The sequence below is a fragment of the Falco biarmicus genome, chromosome 9, assembly GCF_023638135.1.
Source record: "Falco biarmicus isolate bFalBia1 chromosome 9, bFalBia1.pri, whole genome shotgun sequence".
NCBI lineage: Eukaryota > Metazoa > Chordata > Aves > Falconiformes > Falconidae > Falco > Falco biarmicus.
Genome location: NC_079296.1, coordinates 23144465 through 23165087, shown reverse-complemented (window position 1 = coordinate 23165087; position 20623 = coordinate 23144465). Strand labels below are relative to the sequence as shown.

Here is a 20623-nt window from a genome sequence, read left to right as displayed (position 1 = left end):
TCGCTGAACCAGAAAACAATATTGCAAAATTTTCTTCCTTGGTGGAAAGGATGTGAACCTCTGTTGTTTGTCTTTCTCAGAAAACAGTGTGTGTAAGTTGATGTGTCTAAACGAGTACTGACTGCCATTTGTTTTTAGAAAGTGGGTTTGGTGTTGCGTTACTACTAAGTAGCTGTGCAACCAACATGTGGCCAGATTCTCTGCTGCCCTTGCACCTGGTTAGTGCTCCCCATCTGCAAAGTGCAAAGTACGTGATAAATGCAAGTAACTTAAAATTTTCCAGTCACTGGTGGTAGTATTTTGTACCCATTTACAAGGCTACATAACTTGTAAATGACTATGCCAGGTGCAGAGGGGAGGGGAACCTGACCCTCATCCAATATTAATCTTTCCCCTGAATTAGGATTAATTTTTCAAAGAAGCCGGGATGTTTCTGCTTTCCTTGGTGCGTGCATGCATGTGTGTGCGTATGTGTGTGTGCTGGGTGGAGGATGCATGGCATACAGAGGCAGTGCAGGAGTGAGTATCGAAATGGTCTTTGACTCAGCCCTCTCTAACAAAGCGTGTTAGAAAGGAAGCAAGAAGACCTGGAAGGAACGTTTTTGGTGTTGCTTGTTTGCCACGAGCAGTGCGAATTCTGTTCCACCAGTCCTCTGAAATGTCCTCCCAAAACCTGTGCAGGTAAAACCTTTTTGTCACATGGTGTCATCGTGGGGCGATTCCAACCCTTAGTCCCACGGGCAAAGCCTTGCTGGGTAGGTCTTGACCCCACCAAGGCACGTCTTTGGAAGGGGGAGCCCAAGACTGGCAACCCTTTATTAAAAGCAGGTTCTTTGGTTGGGCCCAGACTGGGGTCGCTCTGTTACTCGAGGGGATTTGTATTGTCGGCCAGGGCAGGGGCACGCTCTCCTTCCCCGTTCCTATCGGCTGACAGAGCCTATGTCTGATAAATGACTAATAACATTTCTGCAGAGGTGTCACCGGCGGGGGATTAACGTGGTGCGCACGCTTTGCCCCCTGCCCTTGGGAAGGAGAAGGGGTCGGTGCTTGTCAGCCACGGCCCAAGCCAGCTGGCCGGTGCCGCCTGTGCCTCCCCTGCTGCCCCCAGGCCGAGCCCCGGGTACGGCCAGGTGCGCCCCGGGCCGCCCCCGGCACCGAGCCGCTTGTGCCGGCCGCCCCCCGGGGGTCTCCCCCCGGCCCTCCCCCCCCGGGCGGGGGTCCGTTCCGCCGGGCAGGTGCCGGCGGCGGGAGGCAGCGGGCCCGGCGCCCAGGTGGGGCCGGCGGCAGAGGCGCGGCCCGCGGCGGGGGGGGCTGGGGGTGCCGCCCGCCCCTCCGGCCCCGCCGAGGCTCCCGTGCGGCGCCGGCCGCCCCCGGCCGGTAGCGGCAGCCCTCCCGCAGGGCGGGCTCAGCCGCAGGACGCTGCCCGGCCCGCCGCCGCCAGCCCGGCCGCAGCCCGGCGGGGGGGGGGCGGCGGGGGGAGCGCGGTTGCCTCCAGGGCCGGTCCTCTGCCCCCGCCCTCCCGCCCTGCCGCCGCTGCGGAGGGCTGCGCGGCCAGCCGCGCCTCCCGCCGCCGGGGCCTCCCCGCATGGTCCCCGCCGCTGCCATGAGCCAGGCCCCGGTCCCCCGCGGCGCTGACCCGCCGGAGAGCGATGCCCGCAGCGGGGCCGCCAGCCGCGGCTCCGGCCGAGGGATGCCGCCGCCGCCCAGCCTGCCCCAGCTCCTCCACAAGTAAGAGCCGCCCTCGTTCCGCCGGGCCGGGCCGGGAGGGCGGGCGGGCGCGGGTGTCTCTCCCTCCCCGGCGGCGGTGCCCCCCTTCCCTCCCCCGCGGGCAGACTGACAGCCGGGCGGGCGGCGGGGCGCCCCGGCCCCTTGGCGGACGGTGCCCGGCGGGCTGAGCCTCGCCCCGCTGATGCGGGGCACCTATCTCTCCCCGAGGACCGGCCCCGGCCCCGCTCCCCGGCGCGGGCGTTCTGCCCGCAGGGCCGCCCGTGCCGCTTTCCCCAGGGCTGGCCTGGCACCGCATCTCGCCGGGGCCGGGGCCGCGCCGCTCGCTCGGGAAAGTTTCCTTCGCCCTTCGGGGGTGCCCGCCGTGCCCCGCCGTCCCCCGGCCTGCGGGCCGCCGCATCGCCGCCGAGCTCTCACGGGAAAAGTGACCTGTGCGGGAAAGGTGGAGGGCTCCTGGAGGAGGGCAGCGGGGCGGGCGGCGTTTTGCTGTTCCTTTCCGTGCGGGAAGAGGGGAAAAGTGCATTTGCTGCACAGATGTAGTGGTGCCCACCATAACTTTTCTGGGAAGCTGGAAGGCAAACCGAGCGCTCCATAGCTCGCGCGGGGAGCGTCAGGGAAACAAGTGGATCCGTGCTGGTTCAAGATGCACCCTATCTTATTTTTCCCAATTTGAAACATGTTCAAAGAGATGGGGGCTTTTAACAGAGCCGTAAATCTCCTGGCGAACGCCCGGTTGCGGGGCCATTGTAATTGCCTTCTATTACTTTAAGGTTTGCTGCCAGAGCTTGGCGAGCAGGAGGCCAGGCGCAGCGCAGCGGCATAGGTTGGGGAACGCTTTTGACATTCTGTCCCAGGCCAGCAGCCGGGCCGAGGCCGCGCTGGCCGCCAGGCAGGGCGCCGGTGTGACACAGCACCGGGAGCGGTGGCCCTGCCGCTGGGCTGGCGCTGCTGCCCGGCCACGAGCCCCGCAGCAAGGGCGCTGGCTTGGGCATCCTTTACTGCTTTGTCAACAAAACCCAACCGCGTAACTAACGGAGGAGACGCTGTCAGCTCTCTCCATTATGCTTGCAAAACACAGATGTGCATGTATATAAATACATGTGTGCATGTATGCTTGAACATTACAGCAAACTGAGCGTGAACGTTGTTTTAAGTTGGGAACCATGTTGTCTTTTACAAGTCTGTATGGAAGCGGACTTTTAAAGTTGCTGCAGAGCATGGCCCGTGCATTTCTCGATGCTTGGTTTTCCTTTTGTCTGTTTGCTTTTAAATCATGTTTTGTGACTTCGTTGTGAAAACTTTAATGGTTTCTGTTATCCACGTTTTTATTCCTAATTGGAAATATAGACTTGGGAGTTTGCATTGAAACTGAAACATTAATGGTCACTTCCTAAGTCCGCTGGGCAGCTGCAGTGCTACATATGAATGATTTTGCAACCAGAAGGTAATTTATACCTACTCAAGATCAGTCTTAAATTTTAAACTAGTCTCTAAGGATGGCCCGTATTTTTTCACATTTATCAAGATTTCATGTGGATGTGTATTGCCAGTCAGATCGGCAAAGCTGCCGAGACTGCTTCATGGTTGTATTTCTCATGCGGCGCATACTACGTACAAAGGCATCATGGTTTTGCCAGTCATGCCTGCTAGCGAATTATAAGTAGGAAATCTTGACATGGTTTCCTTTTGAGCCTATCTTTAAGGGAAAGATTTGAGAGGGGTGCCATGTTCTGACTGTTTTTTTGTCATGGTAATGTGACACAGAATGGCAAATGTGGAACATCTCCATCTAAGGTCCTGCAACTCGATCGTACAGTTTTGTAACCGTGTGGCATAATTTGGTGTGTGCCTCTGTGTTTACCTGATGGTTAGTATATCTCCATGCGTCATTTAATTGGAAATGCAGGCAAATTATATTTTGCTTTACTGCTAATAACTTGGTGCTTTGTAAGCTGAATTGGGTATTTGGTGATTGTTAGGAAGGGAGATGTTAGGGAATATCTTAAGTGGCTCTTCTGAATTTATTTCTAATATGCTAGAACAGGTATCATGACTGGCAAAATAGGATGGAAAGGAAAGCAGTGAGTCTTCTACAAAATGATGTTGCAGTTTCATTACTAGGAAAGAAAACACTGACTTCTTTTCCCAAACATTTTAATTTTCTTTGCTGGTTTTTTTTGGTTTTGTTTTTTTGTGGGTTCCGTTTTGTTTTTAACAATTGCCATCTTTTTGCTTTGTGAGCTGCAATAGCAAATGTGCAGTCGCAGAATGCTAATTGAGAGCCATGTAGGGCAGAATATTGTGTGGTGTTGAACTGGATCTCTCTGTTTTAACACCGCTATTTTTCATTATACCACTTAAACTTTAAAAGTTCTATGGATTCCTTCTCTCTCCCCCTTAGTACTTTTGGCAGAAATTTTTGCAGATGTTAGGTGAAGACCAATATAATTTAAAAAAATTGCTTCCTATGTGAGCAGCTGGTAAACTTTCACTGTGAATACTGAGTATTGAACAAGGATTAAAATTTAGCAAAACCGGAGATCTGAAATGGTTTTGGTAGCAGCTACATTGGCTAACTCATGCAAAGCAGGTAGCAGGTACCATGTTCTTTAAATGCCTCTCTTCTAACATTTGTAATGTAATTTTAATATTAAAATATAACTGAATCCCTAGTTTGAAATTCCCTGCTGATAGTACCCAAATACAGTAAGATATAAATTGAAATATGCTTTCTACATGTTGTATTTTCCTCCGAGTGACGTCGTTTCAGTTGATAATAAAGGTCCAATCGTAAGATTTACTGAGCAGTTAAAGCTTTCTATCTATGCAGGTTGTTGTGATGTTTGACGGGAAAATACTTTGTATTTTCCAAAAGTAAAAGCGTTATTGCATTCAAAGTCCTTCAGTTGTAGAGCTGAGAATGGAAAGTTGGTGGAGAAGGGAAACCTGAATTTACAGACTAGAGAGGATGACTTGCAAAAACATGTGCTTGCTAATGAAATAAAGCAGAAGACTGAGAAGAAGAAGGACGGTTGTAATGGTGCTGGTTAGTGTTCGTAACTGGTTTGTACTGCGGTTGTGTGGAAGGAGTGGGAATGCAGGGTAGGGTCTGTAGTACCAGCGGGTGAAACAGGTGTGGGAAATCTCTGAAGAGACCTCAAGTATCTGTTCTGCACAGAAAGGTTTTAATGTGTTTTTGGAACTACTGGTTTATTTGCTCACCCGCGCCCCCCTCCCCCCTTCTGCTCTTAGGAGAAAATGTTTATTTATGATTTGGAGATTTTGTTTATAATTTGCAACTATGTTGCAAAATGTAATTTGTAGATGACAGCTCTGTGTGTGAGAACTTTTCGCACCTGCTGTTCCACGACTGGAGTGCCCAAGCAGCATGAGAGCGCCCAGACTCCTATTAATAATCCCAGGTGTGTGATTCATGGCAGTCTGCTGGAGCAACTTGCTGGAAATAACTGAGAGAAGGGGCCGAGTGGTGACTGTGGGCTAACTATCAAGATGTTGCACAGAGAGTGCTTTCTCTGATAGTCCTCGCTTAAAACATGCTGCAAGTAAACTCCATAATTGTAGGAGACTTAATTGTATTGAAATGCAATCTCTTTGTATGTTTTGATGGTTGGTTGCGTGCTTCCAGTTCTAATGGTTTGTCATGGGTAATATCTGTCCACTGGGATGGAGCAGTTTTTAACTCCCTGTGTTGATACAGGCGTGTACTTTTGTTTTACAGATTGAATAAAGACGTCTTAAAACAATGGGGGGAAAACCAAAGTAAATATTTTTTTTCATAAGGGGTTGTGCCCTGGAGATTTTGAGCTCTTCTGGAAGGAAGATGGAATTTCCAACATCTGCGCCCGAGTTATCATCAGTTTGTGCCGGTTCTGGGGGCAGACAGGAGTAAGCAGGCTGGTGCTGAATACTTTGAGTCCTTTATTTCCTATAGCAACGAGGAGGCAACTTGTGGGGGAAAATAACCTCCAACTTTATTTTTTTTTAAACTTAAACCCCTTATGTTAAACATGCTTTTTGATTTGCTTCCTTGTGCATTTATTTCATGTAAAGTGTGGGATTTTCTTTTTCATTTTCCTTTCTTTCCGCGCCCCCCCCCCCCCCCCCCCCCCCAAGTCAGGGTCTCTCAGGAGGGATAAAATATGAAATGTACTCCCATTATATACATTAGTCACGGCAAATAGTTTGGCATATATGGCAAAGGCTAAACTGATACTTAACAAGGGGATATTAGGAGAAACACTGGTTTTACTGTTTCTCTTCTTACTGTTACTGATCCAGGCTTTTCATATTTATTTGCCTTTTAAAGTACATCTCCAAAATCTGTGTTGCTTCCCTGGCCAACAGAGCTCTGGAAACTCATGGAGTTTGTGTTGTAATAACTTTTAACAGCCCTGAATGGAGATGAAAACAAAACAGAAAGTGCTGTAGCTGTCTTAGCTGAGAAGCTTTACCAAAATAAGGGGCAGGAGCTGGAAAATCAGCCTGCACGGTGTGGGACTTGCCAGAAAATGTGGGAACTAAACCCGTGTTATGAAACTCCTCCTTGGTTTGCCATTCGCCGTTTCTGTATCTTATGAAACTAACATCGAGGGAACCTCAGTTTTCTTGGAGTTGTCTGGCTCCTTGCTGTGTAGTTATTGAGGCTTTTCTTAGACCTCACCTGATGTTAAAATCACATTAAACTGTGTGTACCAAATGTGTGTGCGCATGGGAGGGCAGGGACAGCAATACTGTAGGGGGTGCTTCAGTTTTAAGTTTTAGTTGCTTACAAAAAATAGCATCAGCGATGATAATTACCTTCAAGTCAGGTAATTAGAAGTTCTCTTTCTCTTAACATTTCCTTTTCTTAATATTTCTCACTTGAAACACTTTTTTTCTTTTTTTAAATGTAAACCAGTGACGCCTGCTGTATATCAGGTGAGACCCAGAGCTTAAAGATACATTAATCATATGAATGCTTTCTGTTTTAAAGAAAAATGCCTGAAAGTGTGGGTTTCTTTGTCTTGAACTCTTTTGCGTTGGTTTGGGTTTTTTTTGTTTTGTTTTGTTTTTTAAACTGTCATTTAAAACCTGACAGCTTATTGGCAGAAAAACACAAAAAAAGTTGAATTTGAGGCTTGAAGAGGGAGCACAGAGGTACAGACTGGAAAGGGGTCAGAAAAAAGAATTTAGAAGGAATGCCTTGCATACGAACATCTCATGTAATCTGGCTTGAGTTATCAGTTATCAATCAATTCTTAGTTGCCTGGAAATGTCAAAATTCTTTCACATATTTTAGTGGAGAGAGAGTTAACAGCAGTGATATCAACTTTAGTAAAAAGTTAGATAAGATGTAAAATAAGATGTACTTTATAAGAAGCAATGTAATAAGTGGGTTTTGGACCACAACACATGGCAATGGAGTCCTCTTTACTGAAACGAAGTTCCCTGGATGTTGCTTTTTTATTGGAAATTTAATACTAGTGTTCCCATCAATGGGAAGACTGGGAAATGTGTTCTTTTGTTTTTCCTCTTAATTCAGCCCTTGACCCTTCAAAGCTGCATGCTGCTGAGTAGCTAGGTGTGACACCTGCTGAGCTACTGCTAAGCTGTAGTGATGATGCTAGAATCTTCTGACCCCCCCTGGAGGAAGGGAAAATGAAGATGGGTAAAAAACTCAATACCTTTTAGTTCTGATCCTTTCTGGGGGCTGTCAAAATGAGAGGAACTAGATCTTCAGAGATATATTTGTACTTCATAGAGGACTTCAGAAATTTATTTAGGAGAGTAAAAATGGACTGTTTGCATGAAATAATAATTTTAGTCACTTTAAAACACCCCTTCAAACAGAATCTGCTTTTTCTGAAGAGTAAGCTGTCTTGATTTTTTTTTATTGTTTAAACGAACTTCTTTGATCTGATTTGCGGCTAGACACTTTATCAGACTGACCTTATTCTCCTCAATATACTCACCCCATTTTCCCCCCTCTTCATCCTTTGTAACATTTTATAGTTGACTTAAGGATGTAATCGCTCTTTTAGCCTCTGCCCCTCATTGTCCAGCTGCTTTCTTTTTGTCACGCTAATGACTGGTCACAGTGAAGCTGTTGCTTGACACGCTGAGTGAAACCAGAAAACCTGCCCCTTTGGGTTTTAGAAAGGTTTAATATCTGTCTTGTTCTGACAACTCCAGCCTAGCCTGTTTTACAAATGTCTCTTGCCAATTTAGAAAAAATGCCAAATAAAAGCATTGGGTATTCTGTTGCAGGAAGGGGGCAAAGGCTTGTTTTCTTAAAGGATCAGTATTTATGTCTGCACAGACAATTATTTTGTTGCAGGCTTACTGCATTTGTGGTGTGTGTGCACGTGTGCATGTGCACTAAATGATGCTGTTCAGATTTGTCCTCCATCACCTCCGTTGTTTAAGGATATGCAGGTGGCTCACCAGCCTTTGCAGAATGCTCCAAAGATGCCACGAGCCCTGCCTGACTCTGGGGATGATACGAATCTGAGCTATACTGGTTGTGAAGTGTAGTCCATCTCCTGCATGGTTTTAACTTCAAAGCCTGTGTTACATGAAATGTTAATGATGGTGACTGCTTTAAGAGGGATGGGAGAATATTCTGCTTCATCACTTCTGGATATTTTTCTTACTAGGAGAAGACAGGGACAGGATAAGGAAGTGTTTAACTCCTGTTCCCTCGAGTAATGTCTTCTGCTGGCCAGGAAGGACAGAGAAAATGGTATTGTGGGCAGGTTATAAGCAAACTCCCTGGCTGATTTCTGATCACCTGGTCCCTTCCCTGGCTTACTGGCTTTTGAGATACCAAAAGCATCTGATGTTATCTAGTCTGAGCTTTCCTTAACTTGCCATAGAACTTGCAGTGTTCTGTACAGTAGGCTGCAGTGTATTAGAATTCAGGCAATGTAAAATGTCTTGAATTTGATAATGTCAAAAGCTACAGTTTTACGTGTCGTGGCTTTTTTCCTGAAGGGGAGGAGGCGTGAGTGATGGTGTCTGTGAGCTAGGGCCACTTCTTTGGAAATGTGTGGGAGTTGCTTTTGCTTTTTTACTTACATTTGAATCTTTGTTTTAAGAAATAGACTGTAAGTACCCCTGCAACAAGTGGCTTGATGGCTGGCGGTTCCTTTACTGAGACAATAAATACTCTTCTGTGGTCTTTTGCATATTGTATAATTGAAAAGCAGCAGTAAATTGACCACAGTCTGTTTCTGCAGTAAGAAATACTAGTTCTGTCTCTGCTGATTAACATGTTCTCCTCTTGGGGGAAGATGTGCTGAGCAATTTTATTAGTTTGATGACACAACAGTTCATTACACTGACCAACTTTTATTGTACTCTTTCTGGCCTCATTTTTTAAAAAAGCTGTAAAAGAAAATTGCAAAATACTTATTGAGAACAAAATGCCGTATAATGCTTGAATAGTCTTTTTCACCCTTCTTCATGGAACTAGAACTAGAACTCACCTGGAACTAGAGTGAGGGCAGATTAATTTCTGGTGCAGAGAAGTTTGCTCCACTTTCTGCAGACCTGGGCATCGCTATGTATGTGTGTGGTTTGCAGTCTGGATGCTACTCCAGAGATTGTCAGGGATTTCCTCTGCTCCCTCCCATAACATTCTTTGTCAAGGATTATGCGTAATTCAAACTGAGGATGGGATTTGGAGGAAAAATGACTCTTTGTCTCCTGAAACCATAGAGAGAAATATTAACAAACTAAGGTGAGATTTTTTTTCAGCCCTAGGCTCCTCTTATCTTCCAAACTCTTCCATTAACACATCTTAACATTTACACCGCTGCTATCCATGTGCTCTGCGCCATCCATTTGTGCCCCACTCATGGCACATTCTTGTAAGGTCACCTACAGCTTTCCACTGTCCTGCCAGCTGACAACCAAACATTGGGCTCTCTTCTTTATTTACTGCTTCATTCAAGGTCACTATTCTATCCTGTAGCAACACCTTCTCCTCACGGTACAGGCAGTGCTTACCCTTTTGCTGGCATCTTTCTGTTGACTTTTTTGAGGTGGCTCAAGACATTTGCCTCAGGTTACTCTGATGTGCATTGCGCTTAGGAAAGGGTCATTGATGTGTCTAGAAATGAACATGTTTGTAAGTAATACAGAAGAATAGTGGTTGATAGGGATGGTGTTTTTAGATCCCTCTGTTGGCAGCATGGGCAAACAGGTTCATAGGTGGTGTAAACAAAAGAGCAAAAGTTCTGCTGTACTTGAATCAAAGTCAACTCTTGTATTTTCTGCACTGGTTTGGATATTATTTGAATGTACCTTCCCTTTTCCAGCTTCTGGTGAATTAAAAAGTGCTAACTAACTACTTCAAATCTGGCAGCAAAATTTAAGTTAATCACTTATCAGTGGATCTTTGGTAGATCAGACTTCTAAAGACAAGGAATCATTACTGTTCAACCTAGGTTTTGTAGGTTTTCTGTGTTGCAAAGTATTAAAGGATTGAATTTCCTTCCCCTCCCCCCCCCCCCCAAAAAAAGCAGTAAAATGGAAATTTATCAGGGCTTGAAGGAATTTAGCCATTTTGTTTAGATGGCTAAAGTATATCTATGCAGAATGAAGTAACATGTCTCATATATTACATAAATATGTTAGGTGGCCAAGCCAGTTTGCTTGTCAGGGGTAAAAAAGACTTAAAATCCTCTTTGGATGTAGTGTATATACTTTAAGACTGATCTTGCAAAACTGTATTCATACACGTGAAGATTATTTATGTGTTCAAGGCTTTAGAGGATCGTATCCTTTCATCTAAGTCTGCAAGGTTTCATGACTATTGACTGCTTGGGTTTGGTGGCTTTATTTTTTGGCCAGGTCACTAGGCATCCTGCACAGAAATGTTAAGAGCAGTGATTGCTGATAGGAGCGATCTGGTAGAGTAGAAGCCAAAGAAAATAATAGGAAGGTACCTTGTCTTCCAGCACTGAAACTTCTCTTTTAAAAGAGAGCATGGAGCTGTGCAGGGAGGAAGTGTGGATCCATGCCTCTTTGTGCTTCTGAATAGCGTATTAATGGTCTGACGTGTTTTAAAACCAGTACTCTGGGGTGTGAAATCCTCACTAGCTACAGGGGTTTGTAGAGTCGGGCATGGAGAGGGATTTACAAAGAGCCCATCAACTCCTCTGTGCAGTGCTGCACTGACAGGTGTCCATCACTGCTGTCTTCAATTTGTGCTGAGCATTTGGGAGAAAAAAGGCACGGTCTTACATCTCTTGTCTAAGTTGGCTACTTGCTTTGTTTTCCATGTAAGTTCTCAGGGTTTGTTTTTTTTGGTTTTGGGTTTGTTTTGTTGTTGTTGTTTTGTTTTGTTTTGTTGTTGTTGTTTTGTTTTGTTTTGTTGTTGTTGTTTTGTTTTGTTTTGTTGTTGTTACATTTGCTACAGGAATAACATGAAAGTAACATACAATTTTGTGTTATTTCCCCTATACTCAAAGGAGCTTTTATAAATTTTATGAAGATCCCATTTTATCTGAATCCATATGGCAAGGACATAAACTATTAGCAACTAAGATTACTTTATGGATTGCTGGCATAATTTACAGGAGGAATCTGCTCTAAACTGCCAGACAACCATTTGTAACCTTTTCTGTACAACATACTGTCTCTTACTGTGAATTTTGGCAGTCCTTGGCATTGCTGTGTTTGTAGTCTCCTCCTGCTCTGTAGAATATAAGACTTTTACACAAAGATACAAGCACACAGAAAAGAGACCCCTCCCCCCATTTCTTATTGATCTGTTTAATATGATAGATTTTTCTTTTGTGTGTCCTTCTTTGATGCATTAAAACCTACTGTTTTGCTTTGGCGCTTCTATAATTTCAAGCTGTATTATATGAAAGTTGGTAGCAGTGTTCCAAAGCCGAAGACTTGATTGGCAAGTTTTAGCTGTGAGTAAATTTTCACAGCTGATCCATAAATCCCCGACAGACTATTAGGAGCTTCAGAGCGGCTCTGGCAAGCTCCCCTACAATAATTGTAGTTTTAAGTTTGTTATATTTAGGTTTCTCACCTCTTAGCTGGATGCCAGGGGGACCTCACTGGAAGCAAAGCAGCCCTGTGTCTACTTTTCCTTCCAAGTTGGCAGTTTGTACAAGGAGCACGGCGTGGGAGAAGGGCTTGCAGGTTGACTCCCAGTGGTCAAGGCAGAGACTGGCTGAGTGTGTGACTTGTGACAAATGCGTCCCAGATCTGGGGTTCAGCGTTCCAGTAATTCAAGGAGACTTGGAGTACATCATTTCTCACCCCCCACCTCCAGCCCCTGCTCTTAAGAAATAACAGATTCATCAAGGGAGGCAGAAAAAATGCTTCTTCAGGCTTAAACATGGCAGAGTTGTATATCACTCTGTGAGACTCTTAATTTAAATTCCCTGAGGTAATTGTACTTATCTATCTGTAGCGAAGCTGGCAGAGTGACCAGAATTCGGGAGTGACTGCTGCTGTCAGAACAGAACTGCATGGGTTGAGAGTGGTGAGAGCAGCAGGCGTTTCTTCTGGGTGCCAGGGTTCGATGGTAACGATGTTCTGGATCCAGCTGGAAGCCTTGCTTTGAGACCACATCCCCTTTAGTCTCATTGCTGTATAATCATGCAGTAAAATCAGTGCTATAGTGACTGTATTTTGCATCTTTGATAACCCTGGAGAATGCTTCTTATATACTAGGGCCCCAGTGGGCAGCCGAATAAAGCCAGAGGAGAGGTTCCTATTGTTCGCCGGGCTTTGGATCCTGCTGGAAGGTCTCTGGAAGCAAACTCAGGCTTGGCTGCTTGTTTGAGCAATTAATGAATATGTTTCCTTCTGAAATCTGAACGGCTTTGCCAAGGATGTACTTGCCATTTGGTGGAGTCTGGTGTCTTACTTTGTTGAAGGGGCAAGGGGACTGTTTAGAAGGGTGTGTCTACATGGTAAGCTCTTACAAAGGGATTTTTTTTTCCCTTTCTAGAAGAGGGAAAGATAAATTGTATACCTTTATCCTCTGCTGCGTAAAACCAGCCTCTCATACCTGTAACCCATTAATCGTTTCTTTACACAGGAGGGTGATAGAGAAGCATCATCTAAACTATTTATGAAAAGGAAAGGAAGAAGAATTGGTGGTGGTCTTTTGATCTTATTTACAATTATATATATATATTTATTTTTTAGAGCAAGAAAAGCAGAAAGTTCATTCATATTAAAAGCTCTTTCAAACAAAAATTCCTTCATGTTAAATTTTAATTTAGGAGGACAAGAAACTTTGTTGATTAGGGTCTTGTTAGGATAAGGATAGAGCAAGTAACTATAAATAGTGATACAGTGAGTGATGATCTCGCCCTACAAACTTTGTGTTGAACTTAAGCAGGAGAAAGTAAAAATATCAGCTGCCAACCTTCTTGCAAGGAGGCATCTCTGATTAAAATAAAGGGATTTTCAGTAAAAGAAACCGAATCAGTCAACAATTTAGTCCTTAGTTTCAAGTGCTTTAAATTCATTTGATGGAAGAAGTCAAGTGGAAGATGTCATTCCTGTGGTGGGAATAGAGTGCTGTTGATGCCTGGGCCAGTTTTAAGCCTGACACTTAAACTAGAAATGCTAGGAGTGATAAGAGTAAATGAGCTAATTACGTGTGTGCAAATGAAATTCAGAGCATGCTTCAGCAGCAAGGAAAGACAACACCTTTCATCTGTATATTATAATGGAAAAAAGTTTTCAGAACAATATGGAACTTCTAGCATGAGTTGGTATTGGAATAGGATAGTGGGAAAAAAATACAGTAATTGAAAATGCAAAACAGTGTTCAGATTAAAAAGAAAAGATACCAGTTATATGGGTGTAAGCAAACTACATACATCTTCCTCTGTTCACCTGCGTAAGTGTTGTGCTCTGCTTCATTTCCTCAAGAACTGAATGGATGGGAAGCAGGTCACAAAGAGGACAGTATGGAACTCCTACGCTTTTGGGCAAACAGTTCATTAGATAAGAATGGCAGAGCACCCCTGCCTAGTAATTGCTGACCGGCAGGATCTTAATGCAAGCTTCCGTTAACTCACATTGCATCTCCCTGGCAAATAAAATTTGCAAGTGCTTATTCACAGAAGTAGCTGGAGTGAATCAATGACCAGTTTTTTACACACGTAAGAGGCTTACAGGTGGAGCCAGGCAGAGCCTAAATGACTATAATTAAAGGCTAAACATAAGAGGGGGTGGATGAATCTAGAGCCTTATTGCTGGTTGTTGCTCTAAAATACAAGGAAGGGAACGCAACTGCGGAGGATGAGAGGAGAGTTTAGCAGGCTTGTTTTCGCTGCAGGGTTAACTCAGACTCCTGCCTAGGTTTTAACCGTTACCGTCTAGCAAGCAAAATTAGTCATAGTTAAAAAGGTGCTTTTGAGACCGCTGAGGATTTTGGGGAGAATCTGATCTTCACCTGGATAGCTGACACTTTGGGAAGAATATGTTGGAGAGCAATCTGCATGCTGGTTATCCTGCATTTCCACCATTTCCTGAAGGACAGGAGAGTTCTCCATGGGATGCTATTGACCAGGAAGTGCTTCAGCCCTGCCCCGCTGTGCGAATTTGCCAGAGCGAAGCAGTGTTGAATGGGTTGGGACCTGCTGTGGGCAAGCTTCTGCTTGGGTTGGAAAAGTCAGAGATATGCAGGAAGCTGAAGCGTGTGGGGGAGCCAGGCCCAGAAGAAAAATTAATCTTTCTTTATGTGGGGAAAAGCCTATGTAGTTCTCCCCAACTTCTTTGGGAGAGCCTAGGCGTTATGCCGGCATTAAGTCAAGAAACTTTTCCTTCCTCCCCTTTCTGCAATGTAGTCTTGGTCTAGCTGGTATAGTTTTCTTTTCCAGCTATTAGTTAAAATGAGACTGAAGTTAAACTTATCTCGTTTCAAACTCAAGTCATTTGATTTTCCTTCCTCGTGAGCAGAAAGAAGCATACTTACTACAACTTTAGTAATTGCAAGCGGGAACTGATGGGAAAAGTAAGTAAGCGTCTTTCGCTATGTGGATGTTATTCACCTGGGAAGTGGATGGGGCAGTCGTGAGGTTCTCCAGCTTGCGTATGTGTTTTTGAGAGTACAAGTGATTTGCAGAAACAAACCAGAACTTTTTCCTGATTGAAAGGGTGCCTAGACTTATCTAGGGCTACAGCGGGATATTAATAGAACATACTGCATTTCCTTTGCATAAAAATACGAAGGGCACTTTGCTGAGAAAAAATCCTGCTGTGCCTTTCTGTCTTTGGGACCAGCTCATCACCCAGCTAAAATTAAAAGGTGAAGTCAGGCAGTTCTTGCCCTCTATTTTTAAACTGCTTCAGCATATGCATGTGAGTGTGAAATCTTTCTTTAGGCTTCTCTTAACTTAATTACCTACTTATTCAAAATATTCTCATCTCAAATTGCTGAGCTATAATTATATTAATCTTTTCTGTGGACACACTTTAGCTACTTGATATTTGTTTAATTAGTTTTATGCTTAATTTGTAGTTCTGTGGTTACATACAGTGATGGAACCCTCGTGCTAAGTATTTAAAATCTATTTTGATCTGCTAAAAAATTAGCAAGTAGATGATGGTTTTGCATATCTGGTCCATGTTTTTCTTCTGGAAAATATGATGAGGAAGTCCACTTAAAAAAACCCAAACACCAAACAGTAAAATGGATTCAATGAATTTCGTTTGACCTTAATAACAGAAAGTTACATAATAACTGAAATGTTTTGTTACACTTTCATTTCTTCAGATCTTATGTTCTGTGCAAACTTGTTCCTATTTTATTTTGTTTATAAGCCTTTTCTTTCATTTGGGTGGAAGGGGTGTTGTGGCCCTAGCACAGGAGGTGCAGTAGAACTGTTTATAAACCATAGATTTGTCCCTTTTCTCTGCTGATTTGGAGATACTAAATTTTCCTTCCTGCATTTCAGTGGATCTATGAAAACTCCCCGTCAACCACCTTTGTAATTAAATTGAGCCCTCTCTGCTTGAGCAGAGAAATGTTTTCCAGTCTCCGAGTTTCAGCCTGCAGAGGGTGTGCTTTCCTCCTCCAAACCATCATCTCCCAGCGCAGCGGGTAATGCACCTGCCCTTAGCACCGCGCTGCGCACCCGGCGTTGCACCCAGAGGTACGAAGGGAAAAGGGCATCTGCCCATCTCTGTCCCCTGTGACATCTGTCCTTCAATTTCTTTGACTGTCAGCCATTTGAAGCACAGGCGGTGGGACTGCTTCCCAGCTGACCCCTTTCACAGCGAAAAGGACACTCCTGAGAGAACACAGTGTTTCTTTGCATCGTCTTCTGGGACTGGCTGTCCATCCTAAACATAGTACAAAATGGAGATACGTGCGTTTTCTGTCTCAGTCTTTTCCTGGTTCCTTTGCTTTTGTCAGTGGGAGCAGCTGTGGTGTCGGAGATCTTGGGAGAGCTTTCCCCGCAGTTTCCAGTGTCTGGCCAAGCAGTGATCAGGCTCGGCTCTGCTGGGTCGTTTGTGTGTTGTCAGGTACCTGAAGCTGGATGAAGTGGTAAGTTTTGAAAGGCGTTGCCTTCAGCATCCACATGTTCCTGGAGCACACGTATGGGAGTCTGTATGGAGTCCTGCCTTTGACAACTAAATAAGTAAACGGTCTGCTGCAAACTGGCTTTAGGGTGGCTGGTACCTGGGGACCGCACTAAGTGTGGTTACGTCTCCCCAGGCAAATCCCACGTGCTGTTGATCTGACTCCCTCTCCTGCTTACCAGAAATACCAGAGACTTCATAGGTTTGGGTGTTAGGTGACAGCGTGTTTGTATTGCTGGTGAGAAACATGTTGCTATTCACGGGGTTTAGTGGCAGTCTAGTTAGATAGCTAGACAGTGATGTTAAGTAACACAAACCTGGAGCCACAGTCTTTTGGACACATCTTCCCATGCCAATCTTGGTGCTTGGAACAGTTTGCCCATTAATTTGTTCCAAGCTTCCAGCCCCTGCCTGCCCTCTCCAGAAAACCCTTGGCAAACCATCTCTTCTGTAAATCCTCCTGCCTCAGCTGGCCACTGCCCCTCTGTTCACGCTGCCCTGTCCTGTTGCCCATTTTTGACTTCAAACTGAAAATTTGTCAGCACAGAGGTTGATGTGGGCATTTTACGTCTTGTAAGGAAAAAGACCCCTTATTCTTTCAGAAATGAAGAGTTGCATTTTAAGACTCAAATACGAACATGATGTTCACTGAGACAGTGGGGTTTTTTATAAGGCTAATTATATTAATAGATTTTCTTTTCTGCAACTGAAGACTATAGTCCAATATTAGAAATGCTGCACTAACCATACCAGCAGAACTGCTGCTGCTCTCTGCATCTACTTCTGCTCTTTAGCTTTCAACACTGATTGGGTTTTGTATGTTTGTCTTTGTAAATGGACATAGTTATTGCATATTAGTGAAACACGTTTGACACAAGCATCTTGACAAACGCAGTGGGTTTTAACGGTGTTCACATATTTCTGTGCTTGAAATGGAGCCAGAAGAATTTGTCCTCTGGAATCTTACATTATGTTTTGGCTGTTGGAAATGGAGCACCTGACAGCATTAAGCTATCAGAAGGATTTCCAGTCATGGGCAAGCAGCCATTATGTATATGTTAATCCACAGTAGGAGATTTGGACAGCTTTTGATTTACTAGTGCTCATCTGTTCAATATCAGCTGGAGATCAGCACAGCAGTTAACTTTAAAATTGATTGAAGAATACTGAAAGGGAAAGAAGAATTTTATGGGTACGAAGCAAATCTAGTAGAATTGCTAATTGTGCTTCTAGATTATCTTAAAAGTGCTCTTCTCAAGGTGGCTTAAGGACTGTGTTGTAATTGCTACGCCTGTTTAAAAATATGTTACTGGCTTTGTCTTATTTTAAAGCAGACATTTTAAATTCTCTACTGTCCTTTTCAGTAGATTGGATTAAATAATTGGAGAACTAGAAACTCTATCCATTTTTTAGGAGGTTGAGCATTTATACATTTGAATGCTGCAGAGTTTACATGAACAGATTGATTAGCTGAGCTAAACGTACCGTTTTAGAACTAGACTATAAAAATTTTTGGCTCTTTTCATATTGTGGCTTGAAATAGTTTTAATAGCACTTTATTTGAAGAATTTGAAGCATCCTTGGTTTTATTTCCAAGAACGGTACATGAAATATATTTATTTAAGTGTGTTATAAAACTAAAGAGCCAGGTCATGAAGGGGTGTTCACTAAGACATATAAAAGTAATACAAAGATTCCTGTCGTGATCTCATAACAAAACAAGAGGAGATAACTTTGTGTAGCATGTCATGCAGGTGGAATAGAAAACACCTATGTCAACATTAGTAATACAGATGTATGTAATAGTGTCAACATTTTTATGTGCGCATGGTTTTTTGGGGGGTGTGTGTGTGTGCACTTATATAGAGTTTTATTTATTTAAGGAATTCCTATTTTAGAAATCATTCACAATTTTAGCTATTAATATTGCTAACCTTTCCCAGCATATAAATACTCCATCGTGGTCCCCCACACAGCTGTTGTGTCCTCCAAAAAGACCTGTGCTCCTTTAAACAGGGAATTGGGTAAAAATGGTGTTAGGACAATGATGTATATGATAAACTGTATTGTCCAAAAGGTCAGTTGGTTTCTTACTACATTGCTGGGGCAGTCTGGGTGAAAGCATTGACATGATGGAAACTATCTTTATATTCTCAGGGTGTGATTTTAAAAACAGACAGACTTGAACTGTTCCACATCTTCCCCCCCAGCTCCTGGCTTTTCTGTCAGTTGAGATTCCAGGTTATCACGCGGCCCATGGAGTGACCTAACTTTTACAGCAGCTTCTTTAAGATCAGATAAAAATCGGTAAAACCTTCAATAGGTTTTGCCACATTTGTAATAAATTTGTGACGAGGTTAGCCTGACCTGACTGTTTGGAGGGTTGGGGATTGTGGAAGAGTTGAGAATGTCATATGAGCATGGCTTTGTATAGGGAGTGCATGTGTACAAATGTGTATGTTTTCTTGAGCTGTGGATAATAACCCTGTTGCATATCTCCTTAGGGATGCTGAAGTCTTGAGAGTAAAATGGGAATGGCTGCCTGGGAAAGCCAGTCCAGAGGTTTTATTTGCTGAGCATTCCGCAGGTTGCCCTGTGAAGGGCTTGGCTTTGTCTTTCTGGAAAAAAATATCTCAAGGAGCATGGTGGGATGTATCAGCCCAGGGCGATCTGTGAAGGGGATCCACTGTGAAACTAAACTGCTGTGTGTTGTTGACCCTTGTTGGCTTTCAGCCATGGAGCAAGTTTCACAGAAATGGATCTAAGTGCTGTTGTATAAACTTTGCTTCGCATGTCAGAAGTGGTGCTAGTCCCTTGCTGGCAAGGAGCATGTCTGGCTTCTCTTGGAAGTGAGAGCGAGCCCTGCCGCACACGCATCATGGGCCAGAAATAACATAGGATGCTGGGCATTCCTGATGGGAAAAGTGGGTGATACTAAAGGCAACTGCGACTATACAAAACCCAGTGTTTAGCTGCTGAGTTGCTCTCCGGTGCATTCTTCAGGCAGTGTTTCTTTTCAGCAGCTGACCATGAGCAGTTTTTTCTGCCTCTGCTAGCACAGGAATAACATATAGCACAGCAATAACATACAGCACAGCAATAACCTATAAGCCCCCATGACTGCAGTGGCTCTGTCCGCTGCCAGCCTGTCCCACCCACTCGCTGAGCTGTTTGGGGCAGTGACCTTAAATTTCGGTGTTGCTGTCAAATACCATCACACTTTTGAATCTCACTGCATACCTGACACAAGCTGCTCAGCAGTCACTGGGTTATCTTCAAATCACCTTGCTCTATCCCAGTATGGTTTCCCTGGGCTAACTAATCCACTGCAGGGATGGATTTAGCAAGACAACTTATCAGTGTACATTTGCATTGATATATAATTGGTTAAGGATATAAGCTGAAATTCAAATTTGTACTTAGATATGGTTTTTATTAAAAACAATATCCTACTTAGGATTTCAGTAGTGTATTTTACAAATCACCCTTCAGATACTCTTTCTGGAGCTCAGATGGTTACGTTATAAATGAAGAACGGATTCAGGAGGCTTCACAGTATTAGTGATTATCTTATAATGTTTTCCAGATGGCAGAACATGATGTAATCCATACTGTCCTGTTTGTTCCACTGCACTGTATACTCTGTCATACCCAGTAAGTAACTGAGAGACTTTAAGAAGCTCATCAGGCTGTTATGACGATAGCTGGTTAATCCAAATGTTCTTTAGTACGCTATGAAAACTTCAGATTAACAAATCACTTGTTGGTGAGCGCAGGAAGATTGATTGCTACTCGAAGCTCTGCAAGAACTAGATACGCAACTTGGATTAGTTTAGCTCAAGCTACGCTTTGGTGAATGAGTTCCATTTTCCTCAGGGCTATGAAGTAGTTTACATCTGCTCAATTGTAAATTTCTCTAGCAGCACTGGGTAGTTTTGATTTGGAGATTTCTTTGGAGAAGCGATGGGAATGTTTATTTGTCGTTGTTTGCATTGATCTGAAATAAAACCACAGCACTAGCATCACTGGTTGCGTGGGCATAGTGGCTAAGGTCAAATTAATGGCAGCTTGCAGTTGCTCGTAATTCTGCCAGTGTTCGTGCAATAATGTTGTTTACTAACTGTGCTTTTATTAGGCTGACAGACCATCATTTGAATGGCAAACCCATCAAATTTAAGTAGGCACTTAGCTCAGGATTTTCTCAGCATTAATTGAAGGCGCCAGGGGTACTGTGCTGGGACAGGTGCAGCCTTGCTGCGCAGAGGCAGGATTTGAGGACTACATGGGGAACGAAAGCTCCCTGTGCATCCTGAGATCCAGCTGT

At 44.0% G+C, this 20623-nt stretch overlaps 1 protein-coding gene across 2 annotated transcripts in view; it reads left to right on the top strand.

The window, feature by feature from the left end:
- The first annotated feature begins 1486 nt into the window (after positions 1 to 1486).
- RBM20 (RNA binding motif protein 20) overlaps positions 1487 to 20623 on the top strand; it is a 103115-nt gene continuing 83978 nt past the window's right edge. For both annotated transcript variants that reach the window (XM_056350908.1, XM_056350907.1), the window contains exon 1: positions 1487 to 1728. In XM_056350908.1, coding sequence (XP_056206883.1) covers positions 1586 to 1728 — 143 coding nt within the window. In that variant the 5' untranslated portion in view covers positions 1487 to 1585. The remainder of the gene's footprint in view (positions 1729 to 20623) is intronic.